Raw genomic sequence first — 13102 nt, forward strand, 5'->3', positions numbered from 1 at the left:
CGGGTAGTGTCAACGTCACTTTGCCTCCAATGCGTTGTCCTGTCGTGTTGCGGTCGGGTTAGCCGACTCTATGGTGCCAGCAGTTTAGGTGACTCCTATGTGGGCTGCGGGATCTGGCAATGAAGGCTGGTTCCATAGTGCCAATAGGACAAGCACCCCCTGTAGGACTGTGGGTTTTGGTAACTGCGGCCGGCTCGCGGCCTTGAACTATTTTTTACATGGGTACCTTTTGCTACCCATCTAGGTTCCAGTACCGTCAGCAGGTTCTCGGCAGTGCCTTTGGATTAGGTGCCTACTTCTCGGTATCCAAGTTCCACCAACATCTGCTGGTCCTTGGTAGTGCTTTCTGGCACAGGTACCTCCTGCTTAGTAACCGAGTTCCAGTACCGTCAGCTGGTCTTTGGCAGTTCCATTGGCTCTTGTACCTTCTACTACCCATCCGGGTTCCAGTACCGTCAGCTGGTCCTCGGTAGTTCCATTTGCTCTTGTACCTTCTACTACCCATCCGGGTTCCAGTACCGTCAGCTGGTTCTCGACAGTGACTTTGGCACGGGTACTCCCTCCTGCCCAGCCTGGTTCCAGCACGCCAGCTGTTTCCGGGTAGTGTCAACGTCACTTTGCCTCCAATGCGTTGTCCTGTCATGTTGCGGTCGGGTTAGCCGACTCTATGGTGCCTGCAGTTTATGTGACTCCTATGTGGGCTGCGGGATCTGGCAATGAAGGCTGGTTCCATAGTGCCAATAGGACAAGCACCCGCTGTAGGACTGTGGGTTTTGGTAACTGCGGCCGGCTCGCGGCCTTGAACTTTTTTTTACATGGGTACCTTCTGCTACCCATCCGGGTTCCAGTACCGTCAGCTGGTTCTCGGCAGTGCCTTTGGATTAGGTGCCTCCTTCTCGGTATCCAAGTTCCACCAACGTCTGCTGGTCCTTGGTAGTGCTTTCTGGCACAGGTACCTCCTGCTTAGTAAACGAGTTCCAGTACCGTCAGCTGGTCTTCGGCAGTTCCATTGGCTCTTGTACCTTCTACTACCCATCCGGGTTCCAGTACCGTCAGCTGATTCTCAGCAGTGTCTTTGGCACGGGTACTCCCTCCTGCCCAGCCTGGTTCCAGCACGCCAGCTGTTTCCGGGTAGTGTCAACGTCACTTTGCCTCCAATGCGTTGTCCTGTCGTGTTGCGGTCGGGTTAGCCGACTCTATGGTGCCAGCAGTTTAGGTGACTCCTATGTGGGCTGCGGGATCTGGCAATGAAGGCTGGTTCCATAGTGCCAATAGGACAAGCACCCCCTGTAGGACTGTGGGTTTTGGTAACTGCGGCCGGCTCGCGGCCTTGAACTTTTTTTTACATGGGTACCTTCTGCTACCCATCCGGGTTCCAGTACCGTCAGCTGGTTCTCGGCAGTGCCTTTGGATTAGGTGCCTCCTTCTCGGTATCCAAGTTCCACCAACGTCTGCTGGTCCTTGGTAGTGCTTTCTGGCACAGGTACCTCCTGCTTAGTAACCGAGTTCCAGTACCGTCAGCTGGTCTTCGGCAGTTCCATTGGCTCTTGTACCTTCTGCTACCCATCCGGGTTCCAGTACCGTCAACTGGTCCTCGGTAGTTCGCTAGCTTTCTTGTACCTTCTGCTACATTTCCAAGTTCAAGCTTTTTGAAATGGTTCTTGGTAATCACTCTGGATCTCCCTGACGAGGACCCTGAAGACGAGGACCCTGAAGACCAACCCTAAGAAGACGAGGACCCCGAAGACGACGACCCTGAAGACGAGGACCCTGAAGACCACCCCGAAGACGACGACCCTGAAGACGAGGACCCTGAAGACCACCCCGAAGAAGACGAGGACCCTGAAGACCACCCCGAAGAAGACGAGGACCCTGAAGACCACCCCGAAGAAAACGAGGACCCAGAAGGATTTGCCGGTTTCTGAGCTATTGTAGAATTTACAATAAATATCACACATGAAATGTAAGAAGTGTAATCTTTGGCATTGTACTATTTATATTTCTTATCTGTGCATCATGAATTGTGGTATGTATTAAAGGGGCCCACCGAGACTCTTTCGTCCCGGGGCCCACGAAAACCTGGAGCCGACCCTGGTGCTAGCAAACAGACTCTGAAAAGTCATCTCAATAATACATCCGGGTCAGTCTGGGTTTATGCCCAATATGTCCACCACGATCAATCTCAGAAGGCTTTATATTAATATGCAAGCAAGGGCTGATAATATTGGTCAAAGGGTGATCCTGTCTTTGGACGCCACTAAGGCCTTTGACAGTGTAGAATGGCAATACTTGTGGGCTACGTTGAGGCAGATTGGCTTTGGTGACAAATTTATATAATGGGTGCAATTGCTTTATTCAGACCCAAAGACAAAAATAAGAGCGAATGGCTCTATGACTAATCATTTTTTGTTGCACAGAGGTACAAGGATGCCCCCTGTCTTCCTTAGTGATTGCAATAGCAATTGAAGTTCTTGCTGCAGTAATTAGTAAAACATCTTAGATAAATTTATTTAAATATGGGACCCATTGTATGCCGTTGATTTACTCTTATACCTAGGGTATGCTTGGTGGTCTCTGGACAGCACAATGGTATAAGGAATAAGTCTCTAGCGGACTTATTTCTTCCAAAGATGCTAAGGACTAGTGGGCACTCATTACGGGAGGCAGAATGATCATTCCGGCAAACAGGAAAGGGCTTTTTACAGTTAGAGCAGTCAGACTGTGGAACGCTTTACTATAAGAGGTAATAATGGCAGACACTATAACAACTTTTAAAAAAGAGCTGGATGATTTCCTCAGTAAACATAACATTGTGGGTTATAGATAATTTAGTGTCAACAAATGTGTAATTGGTGGAGAAAGCTTGAACTTGATGGACTTAGGTCTTTTTTCAACATAGGTAACATCCCCAACTTTCTGTATAGCGATCTCCACCCCAGGACATTCAGAACTTATCTTATAAAATACACCAAAATAGGGATGAAAACCATAATTGCAAAAAACAGTGAGGTTCTAGTGGACTGATTGATCTGACTCTTAAAGGCGAAATAAGCAATAGGTAAGAATGAAGACCAGTCCTCCTGCTGAGCCGCAACAAAACACCTTAAAATTTGTTCCAAAGATTGATTTATCCTTTCTGTCTGACCGTTGGTTTCAGGGTGGTAGGCACAGGAACATGACAAGTCAATCCCCAGTGTTTTACAAAACGCTCTCCAGAATTTGGAAGCAAATTGCGCTCCCCTATCAGACACAATGTTAAGAGGAATTCCATGCAATCTCACAACATGACAAATAAACAACCTGGAGAGGGTCTCAGCATTAGGTAACCCTGACAAGGGAACAAAATGAGCCTGTTTACTGAATCAGTCAACCACCACCCAAATAACAGTCTTCTCACCACACCGAGGCAAATCCATGATGAAATCCATGGACAGATGAGTCCACTGTCTTTCAGGAATTAGCAATGGTGCCAATTACCGGCCGGTCAGTTATGACAGACTTTATCTTGTGCACAAACTTCACAAGTGGATACAAAACCTTTAATATCATTATTCATAGATGGCCACCAAAAAGTCTATTAATAGCTTTCCGCATAGCTGTGACCCCAGGATGATCACTCAAGATGGAATCATGAAACTCCTGCAACAGACGCAATCTTAGGTACACAGCTACAAATAATTTGGACCCAGAAGTGGTGGAAGGGGCCAATGACTGGACTTTACGGATCTCAGCTTCCAACTCCAAAGATATCACAGAAAACCGCAATGCCTTTAGGTAGACTGGAGGATGTAGGTTCTGGAGGAGAAACACCGACATGTTTCTGGTGAGAATCCAAATCACGAGAAAAAAATATATATAATCAAGGTAAATCACAACAAATCTCCCAATGTAATCTGAGAAATATCATTCAGAAAGCTGTGAAATCCTGTTGGTGCATTGGAGAATCCAAATGGCAGAACGAGATTATCGAGTAAACCCTCAGACAATAAAAACTCTATTTTCCATTCATCACCGTTCTTGGTGCAAATCAAACTGTAGTAAGCCCCTCTAAGGTCAAGGTTAAAAAACCATTTAGCCCCCAAAAGCTGATTATAGTCACGGCTCCACTCCGCACACACACGGCTCCGCTCCATACACCTCGTACACACGCAGATCCGCTCCGTACACCTCGTACACACGCGGCTCCGCTCCGTACACCTCGTACACCCGCGGCTCCGCTTCGTACACCTCGTACACGCGCGGATCCGCTCCGTACACCTCGTACACGCGCGGCTCCGCTCCGTACACCTCGTACACGCGCGGCTCCGCTCCGTACACCTCGTACACGCGCGGCTCCGCTCCGTACACCTCGTACACGCGCGGCTCCGCTCCGTACACCTCATACACGCGCGGCTCCGCTCCGTACACCTCGTACACGCGCGGCTCCGCTCCGTACACCTCGTACACGCGCGGCTCCGCTCCGTACACCTCGTACACGCGCGGCTCCGCTCCGTACACCTCGTACACTCGCGGCTCCTCTCCGTACACCTCGTACACGCGCGGCTCCGCTCCGTACACCTCGTACACGCGCGGCTCCGCTCCGTACACCTCGTACACGCGCGGCTCCGCTCCGTACGCCTCGTACACACGCGGCTCCGCTCCGTACGCCTCGTACACACGCGGCTCCTCTCCGTACGCCTCGTACACACGCGGCTCCGCTCCGTACACCTCGTACACACGCGACTTCGCTCCGTACACCTCTTACACATGCGACTTCGCTCCGTACACCTCGTACACACGCGGTTCCGCTCCGTACACCTCGTACACACGGCTCCGCTCCGTACACCTCGTACACACGCGGCTCCGCTCCGTACACCTCGTACACACACGGCTCTGCTCCGTACACCTCGTACACGCGCGGCTCCGCTCCGTACACCTCGTACACGCGCGGCTCCGCTCCGTACACCTCGTACACGCGCGGCTCCGCTCCGTACACCTCGTACACACGCGGCTCCGCTCCGTACGCCTCGTACACACGCGGCTCCTCTCCGTACGCCTCGTACACACGCGGCTCCGCTCCGTACACCTCGTACACACGCGACTTCGCTCCGTACACCTCTTACACATGCGACTTCGCTCCGTACACCTCGTACACACGCGGTTCCGCTCCGTACACCTCGTACACACGGCTCCGCTCCGTACACCTCGTACACACGCGGCTCCGCTCCGTACACCTCGTACACACACGGCTCTGCTCCGTACGCCTCGTACACACATGGCTCCGCTCCGTACACCTCGTACACACGCGGCTCTGCTCCGTACACCTCGTACACGCGCGGCTCCGCTCCGTACACCTCGTACACACGCGGCTCTGCTACATCCACACTGTAAACCCCTCCTGACCCCACACATAAACTTCAGCTCATCCAGCACCATGACAACCAGCACAGCAGAGTCCTGCATCCACTGAGGCCCCTGATCATGTGACCCCTGACTCCTCCCCTCCTGTGACCTCATCACAGGTCCTGTGCGCACAGAGCAGCCATATATGTGGTGGCGGCTCTGCAGGTGGAGGTATGTGGAGATTCCCCATTATTGGCGCATTCACCCCGAGGGTGGTTTGCACGTTAATGACCAGGCCAATTTTTACAATTCTGACCACTGTCTCTTTTTGAGGTAATTACTCTGAAACGCTTCAACGGATCCCCCTGATTCTGAGATTGTTTTTCGGGACATATTGTACTTCATGATTGTGGTAAAATTTCTTCGATATCACTTGCGTTTATTTGTGAAAAAAATTGAAATTTGGTGAAAATTTAGAGAATTTTGCAATTTTCAAAATTTGAATTTTTATTCCTTTAAATCAGAGAGATATGTCACACAAAATAGTTAATAAATAACATTTCCCACATGTCTACTTTACATCAGCACAGTTTTGGATCCAAAATTTTTTTTTGTTAGGGAGCTATAAGGGTTAAAAGTCGACCAGCGATTTCTCATTTTTACAACAAAATTTACAAAACCATTTTTTTAGGGACCACATCACATTTGAAGTGACTTTGAGGGGTCTATATGACAGAAAATACCCAAAAGTGACACCATTCTAAAAACTGCAACCCTCAAGGTGCTCAAAACTACATTTACATTCACGTGCTTCACAGGATTTTTTGGAATGGGGAAGAAAAAAATGAACATTTAACTTATTTCACAAAAATGTTACTTTAGGCCCAATTTTTTTTATTTTCGCAGGGGTAACAGGAAAAAATGGACAAAATTTGTTGTGCAATTTCCCCTGAGTACGCAGATAGTGGGGAAAAACCACTGCTTGGGCGCACGGCAGGGTTCGGAAGGGAAGGAACGCCATTTGACTTTTTGAATGTAAAATTTGCGTGAATAATTAGAGGACGCCATGTCGCATTTGGGGAGCCCCTGATGTGCCTAAACAGTGGAAACCCCCAGAAGTGACACAATTTTGGAAACTAGACCCCTCAGGGAACTTATCTAGATGTGTGGTGAACACCTTGAACCCCCCAGGTGCTTCACAGAAGTTTATAACATGGAGCTGTGAAAATAAAAAAATCAAACTTTTTCCACAAAAATTATGTTTTAGCCCTAATTTTTATATTTTCACAAGGGTAAGAGGAGAAAATGGACCCCAAAACCTTTTGTGCAATTTCTCCTGAGTACGCCGATACCCCATATGTGGGGAAAATACAGTGTTTGGGCGCACGGCAGAGTTCAGAAGGGAAGGAGCACTGTGTGACTTTTTGAACGCAAAATTGGCTGGAATTGAGAGCGGACGCCATGTCGCATTTGGAGAGCCCCTGATGTGCCTAAATAGTGGAAACCCCATCACAAGTGACCCCATTTTGGAAACTACACCCCTCCAGGATTTTTTCAAGGGGTGTAGTGAACATTTTGAACCCAGAAGTACGACACAGAATTTGATAGCATTAGGTCATCATATTGAATAAGCTGTCATCAGTCTTGAGTAGAGATGAGCGTTGTTCTACTCGAACTGTTCGCCAATCTCAAATTCGAGCTGTTTTGGGCGGTGTTCGAGCCGGTCGGCGAACACGAACAATTTGAGAAAAATTCGGCTGTTCGAGGTTATGTTCGATAACTGTTCGTGCACCAAAATCATAACTGGATTTTTTCTCAGTAATGATGAAAATTAATGTTAATACGCAGTTTGAGTGTACAGCGGGGCGGGGGGAGGGGCAGGGGATGGATCTCTGCAGGAACAATGAAGATCTCCATTTTTTTTTCTCTTTCCCGCATTTGCAGTGGGGAGGTGCAATCTGTCAGCCTATCAGCAGCGCACACACGGAGCGAAGTGCTTTTTTTCACACAAGCAAGGGCATGTGTGATTGGCAGTGTATGTCACATGTCCTTGCCCTATAAGACCAAGCCATTTTCCCCGTCGCCACCATTTTCTCACTGCTGCAGCTGCGTGTTAGACGGCACCGCTGTTGCTGTGTGCGCTATACCTTGTTAATTTCAAGCCAATTTTCGCACAAATCTACAGATAGCTTGGGAGTAGGGAAGAGTTGTGATTGCAGTCCTTTTAAGGACTAGGTTACAGCATTTCCTACGACTTTTATCAGGCAGGTCTGTGCTCTTAAATAGATAGATTGTGGGAGTAAAGACTAATTGTAATTGGAGTCCTTTTCAGGACTAGGTTACATCAGTTCCTATCAGTTTTTGCCAGGCAGGTCTGTGCCAGTGCTGTGCAAGTTTTTTTCACAGCATTTGGCTGAATCTAGCAAAGCTAATCCTTTTTGGCCTATTGCAGAGTGTGTTAGTCAGTGGAGTAGCCTATCTGTGTTGCAAGATATACCACCTGTGTATAGAATACCAATTTTTTTACTGCACCTAGTGAAGTAAAATCTTTTGGGCATAGCATCATTCTATTAGTCCATCTATACTGACCTCCATCAGGTTGCAAACTGAATATAATTTTTTTCTGCATCTAGCTCTGAAAAAATATTTGGGCTTCTAGCGGTGTGTGGGACTTGGTCTATTAGTCCATCTATACTGACCTCCATCAGGTTGCAAATTAAAAATAATTTTTTTCTGCATCTAGCTCTGAAAAAATATTTGGGCTTCTAGCAGTGTGTGGGACTTGGTCTATTAGTCCATCTATACTGACCTCCATCAGGTTGCAAATTAAAAATAATTTTTTTCTGCATCTAGCTCTGAAAAAATATTTGGGCTTCTAGCAGTGTGTGGGACTTGGTCTATTAGTCCATCTATACTGACCTCCATCAGGTTGCAAATTAAAAATAATTTTTTTCTGCATCTAGCTCTGAAAAAATATTTGGGCTTCTAGCAGTGTGTGGGACTTGGTCTATTAGTCCATCTATACTGACCTCCATCAGGTTGCAAATTAAAAATAATTTTTTTCTGCATCTAGCTCTGAAAAAATATTTGGGCTTCTAGCAGTGTGTGGGACTTGGTCTATTAGTCCATCTATACTGACCTCCATCAGGTTGCAAATTAAAAATAATTTTTTTCTTCATTTATCTCTGAAAAAATATTTGGGCTTCTAGCAGCGTGTGGGACTTGTTCTATTAGTCCATCTATACTGACCTCCATCAGGTTGCAAATTAAAAATAATTTTTTTCTGCATGTAGCTCTGAAAAAATATTTGGGCTTCTAGCAGTGTGTGGGACTTGGTCTATTAGTCCATCTATACTGACCTCCATCAGGTTGCAAATTAAAAATAATTTTTTTCTGCATCTAGCTCTGAAAAAATATTTGGGCTTCTAGCAGTGTGTGGGACTTGGTCTATTAATCCATCTATACTGACCTCCATCAGGTTGCAAATTGAATAAAAAAAATTTCTGCATCTAGCTCTGAAAAAATATTTGGGCTTCTAGCAGTGTGTGGGACTTGGTCTATTAGTCCATCTATACTGACCTCCATCAGGTTGCAAATTGAATAAAAAAATTTTCTGCATCTAGCTCTGAAAAAATATTTGGGCTTCTAGCGGTGTGTGGGACTTGGTCTATTAGTCCATCTATACTGACCTCCATCAGGTTGCAAATTAAAAATAATTTTTTTCTGCATCTAGCTCTGAAAAAATATTTGGGCTTCTAGCAGTGTGTGGGACTTGGTCTATTAGTCCATCTATACTGACCTCCATCAGGTTGCAAATTAAAAATAATTTTTTTCTGCATCTAGCTCTGAAAAAATATTTGGGCTTCTAGCAGTGTGTGGGACTTGGTCTATTAGTCCATCTATACTGACCTCCATCAGGTTGCAAATTAAAAATAATTTTTTTCTTCATTTATCTCTGAAAAAATATTTGGGCTTCTAGCAGCGTGTGGGACTTGGTCTATTAGTCCATCTATACTGACCTCCATCAGGTTGCAAATTAAAAATAATTTTTTTCTGCATCTAGCTCTGAAAAAATATTTGGGCTTCTAGCAGTGTGTGGGACTTGGTCTATTAGTCCATCTATACTGACCTCCATCAGGTTGCAAATTAAAAATAATTTTTTTCTGCATCTAGCTCTGAAAAAATATTTGGGCTTCTAGCAGTGTGTGGGACTTGGTCTATTAGTCCATCTATACTGACCTCCATCAGGTTGCAAATTAAAAATAATTTTTTTCTTCATTTATCTCTGAAAAAATATTTGGGCTTCTAGCAGCGTGTGGGACTTGTTCTATTAGTCCATCTATACTGACCTCCATCAGGTTGCAAATTAAAAATAATTTTTTTCTGCATCTAGCCCAGCCAATAGTTTTGGCCTAATACCACAGTTTGGCCACTCAGCTCTGCTCGGTTACCATCCATTGTTTTTTTGTGCAAACAACTCCAGAGTTGTGAATTAGTTAACCACCAAAATGAGTGGAAAAAGGCCTGCTGCTGGTGGAAAGGGGAATAGGCGTGTTGGGAAGGGGAAAAAAGGTTGTGTCCGTGGGGTAGGTGCAGAAGAAAGACCATCTTCCAGCCAAACTAAAATGTCTACTTCTTTTAGCGGACAATGTGATAAGATCCCTTTCTTACGGCCACGCCAATCGCTACAAATTCCAGATGAGGCACAAAAACAGCAGGTGCTTCAACGGATATCAAGTGCTCCTTTAAGTGGGCTCTCCTCCACATCAACTTCAACATCACAAATACTCCAGTCCTCAAAGGTGTCACCCAAATCGCACTTGCTTCCTCACAGCTCCCAAATCTCCAGCTGCCCGTCTGAGTATGAGGTAGAACAGATGGTTGAGTCTGCAGAGCTGTTTACTCATACTATAGCCTGGGAATCAGAGGTCGACTCCAGCGCTTCTGTGAATCCAGACGAGGAAATGATCTGCACTGATGCCCAGAATCTTTATGAGTCGGATCCAGGACCAGACGCAGAAGGTTCTGACCATAATGTAGACCCTCATTCCCAAACTGTAACTCCTGTTGGTGGAGACAATGAGGAAGACGATGATAAGACTCAAATACCTGATTGGAGCGACAACTTTAGTTTTTTATCAGGGCAGGAACAGGTTGGTTCTGAGGACGACGGGTGTGATAACGCACAGGGTGATGATGATGAGGTTGGAGATCCCACTTACTGTCAGCCCACAGTCAGCCAAGAGATGAGGTCAGCAGAGGAGGTGGAGGAAGATGCTAGTGACGACGAGGTCAGGTTGCGCCTTCCTGGACAGAGACGTAGTACTGGAAGCACGTCAACAACTGCATCCTCAAACACAACTCTGCCTCTGACCACAAGTCGTGGTGGCTCTTCAGGTCGCATGGGTGCTAAGCCTTGCATAGCCTGGGCATTTTTTCAGATCGATAAAGATGACCCAACTCGTGTTATCTGTAACATTTGTCAGCAAAAGCTAAGTAGAGGCCAAAAAATACATAGTTTGAGTACTTCATGCATGAACCGGCACATGGACATGAAGCATAAGTTGCAGTGGGAAGCTCAGTGTGCTACAATGCGGCCTAGCCGGCCGGGCCAACCACCGTCTGCCATATCTTGTGCATCCGCGGCCTCTTCATCCTCTGTGACTGGGGGGACAGCAGTCACACCTGTTTTGGGGCGCAGACCTGCCACCTCTTTACCCGCAACAGCCAGCGTGATTGGCAGGTCATCATTTTCTTTGGAGGTGGTAACACCAGCTGGTGTTGAGCGCTGTCCGACATCGATAGCACCACCTTTGGATCAAGGCAACCTAACATGTCCGCCTGCATCTTCCTCACAGACCGGCAGTTTGCCGGGGACACCCTTATCAACCCCGTCTAAGCACAATAGCCAGCCCTCGGTCCCTCAGATGTGGACAAGTAAAAGACCATTTCCTCCTAGCCATGAGAAAGCTAAGAGGTTGAATTTCACCATCTGCAAGCTCTTGGCTACAGAAATGCTGCCTTTCCGCCTGGTGGACACAGAGGATTTTCGAGACCTTATGTCCGTCGCAGTGCCCCAGTACCAGATGCCCAGTCGGCACTACTTCTCAAAGAAAGGTGTGCCTGCGCTCCACCAGCATGTCGCACACAACATCACCGCTTCTTTGAGAAACTCTGTGTGTGACAGGGTGCATTTCACCACAGACACTTGGACGAGTAGGCATGGACAGGGGCGTTACATGTCGCTGACTGGGCACTGGGTAACTATGGTGACAGCAGGACAAGGGGCTGCTGTCCAAGTCTTGCCGTCCCCACGAGTTGTGCGTCAATCCTCTTTATGTCAAAGTTCCTCCACTGCTTCTGCCTCCTCAACCTCCTCTCGGTCTTCCACCTGCACCCAAAGCCTGTCTGGTCATGCCACAAGCTTTCTAACTGCGCAGAAGGGATCCTGCACACCTCCTTACTATGCTGGCAGTAGGGCTCAACGTCATCAGGCCGTTTTTACATTGAAATGTCTGGGAAATGTGAGTCACACAGCTGAGGAGTTGTGGTCAGCTCTGGAGAACCAATTTCATGAATGGTTGTCTCCACTGGACCTGAAACCAGGGAAGGCCGTGTGCGACAATGCTGCAAACCTGGGTGCGGCCCTTCGCCGGGGCAATGTCACACACGTGCCTTGTATGGCTCACGTGTTGAACCTGGTTGTCCAGCAATTTTTAGCCCACTATCCCAGACTAGATGGCCTTCTGCAGAGGGCACGGTCGCTGTGTGCTCACTTCCGCCGTTCGCATCCCGCAGCTCAGCGACTTACATCTCTACAGAAGTCGTTGGGCCTGCCACTTCACCGGCTAAAATGCGATGTGCCTACCCGGTGGAATTCAACTCTGCACATGTTGCAGCGACTGTGGCAGCACCGACAAGCCCTGGTGCAATACGTTCTGACGTATAGCCTGGGCCAACGAGATTCAGAGGTGGGGCAAATCACGCTGGAGGAGTGGTCTCAGATCAGGAACCTATGCACCCTTCTGCACAGTTTTGAAATGGCGACGAAGATGTTTAGTGCTGACGATGCCATTATCAGCATGACTATTCCGGTGATTTACATGCTGGAGCACATGTTAAACAGAATTCGGAGTCAGGTGGTGGCACAAGAGGAGGTGGAGGAAGTAGAGGAGGAGGAGTTGTATGCGGAAGGGCTAACATCTGCAAGGTCCAGACGGTCGGCAGCACCAAGGCGGCAGGCATGTGAGGGTGGGGGAGATGGTTTTACCAGGGCGCATGGTAGCAGCCAAACTAGTGAGGAAGGTGCAGGAGCCCAGGAAGAAGTGGAGGACGAACTGATGGAAGACTCATCAGATGAGGGAGACCTTGATCACATTTCTGTTGTGCGAGGTTGGGGGGAGAGGACAGAGGAAGGAAGCATGATTGTTACCTCGCCACCAACACAACAGGGACTTGGTGCTCCTGGATGCGCAACACACATGAGTGCCTTCTTGCTGCACTACCTGCAACATGACCCTCGAATTGTGAGAATTAGAAATAATCCTAACTACTGGGTTGCCACACTGTTAGATCCCCGGTACAAAAGTAAATTTGCAGAAATTATTCCTGCCATAGAAAGGGATGCACGCATGCAGGAGTATCAGCAGAGACTGTTGCAGAATCTTACATGTGCTTTTCCACAAAATACCAGTGGTGCACGTAGTGAATCTCACAGTTCCAACTTGCCAACCGTGGGACCGTCAAGTGTTCAGCACTCAAACCGTAACAGAACCACAGT

The 13102-nt window shown here is 47.6% G+C and overlaps 1 protein-coding gene across 1 annotated transcript in view; it reads left to right on the forward strand.

Annotated features, from left to right (window-relative positions):
* The first annotated feature begins 5500 nt into the window (after positions 1-5500).
* LOC141270853 (uncharacterized) overlaps positions 5501-13102 on the forward strand; it is a 42181-nt gene continuing 34579 nt past the window's right edge. The window contains exon 1 of the mRNA XM_073680951.1: positions 5501-5655. Within this exon, the coding sequence (XP_073537052.1) occupies positions 5528-5655 (128 nt within the window). The 5' untranslated portion in view covers positions 5501-5527. The remainder of the gene's footprint in view (positions 5656-13102) is intronic.

This window comes from Phyllobates terribilis, unplaced genomic scaffold (genome assembly GCF_046119375.1).
Source record: "Phyllobates terribilis strain yellow unplaced genomic scaffold, ASM4611937v1 Scaffold_5__5_contigs__length_657084704, whole genome shotgun sequence".
Lineage (NCBI taxonomy): Eukaryota > Metazoa > Chordata > Amphibia > Anura > Dendrobatidae > Phyllobates > Phyllobates terribilis.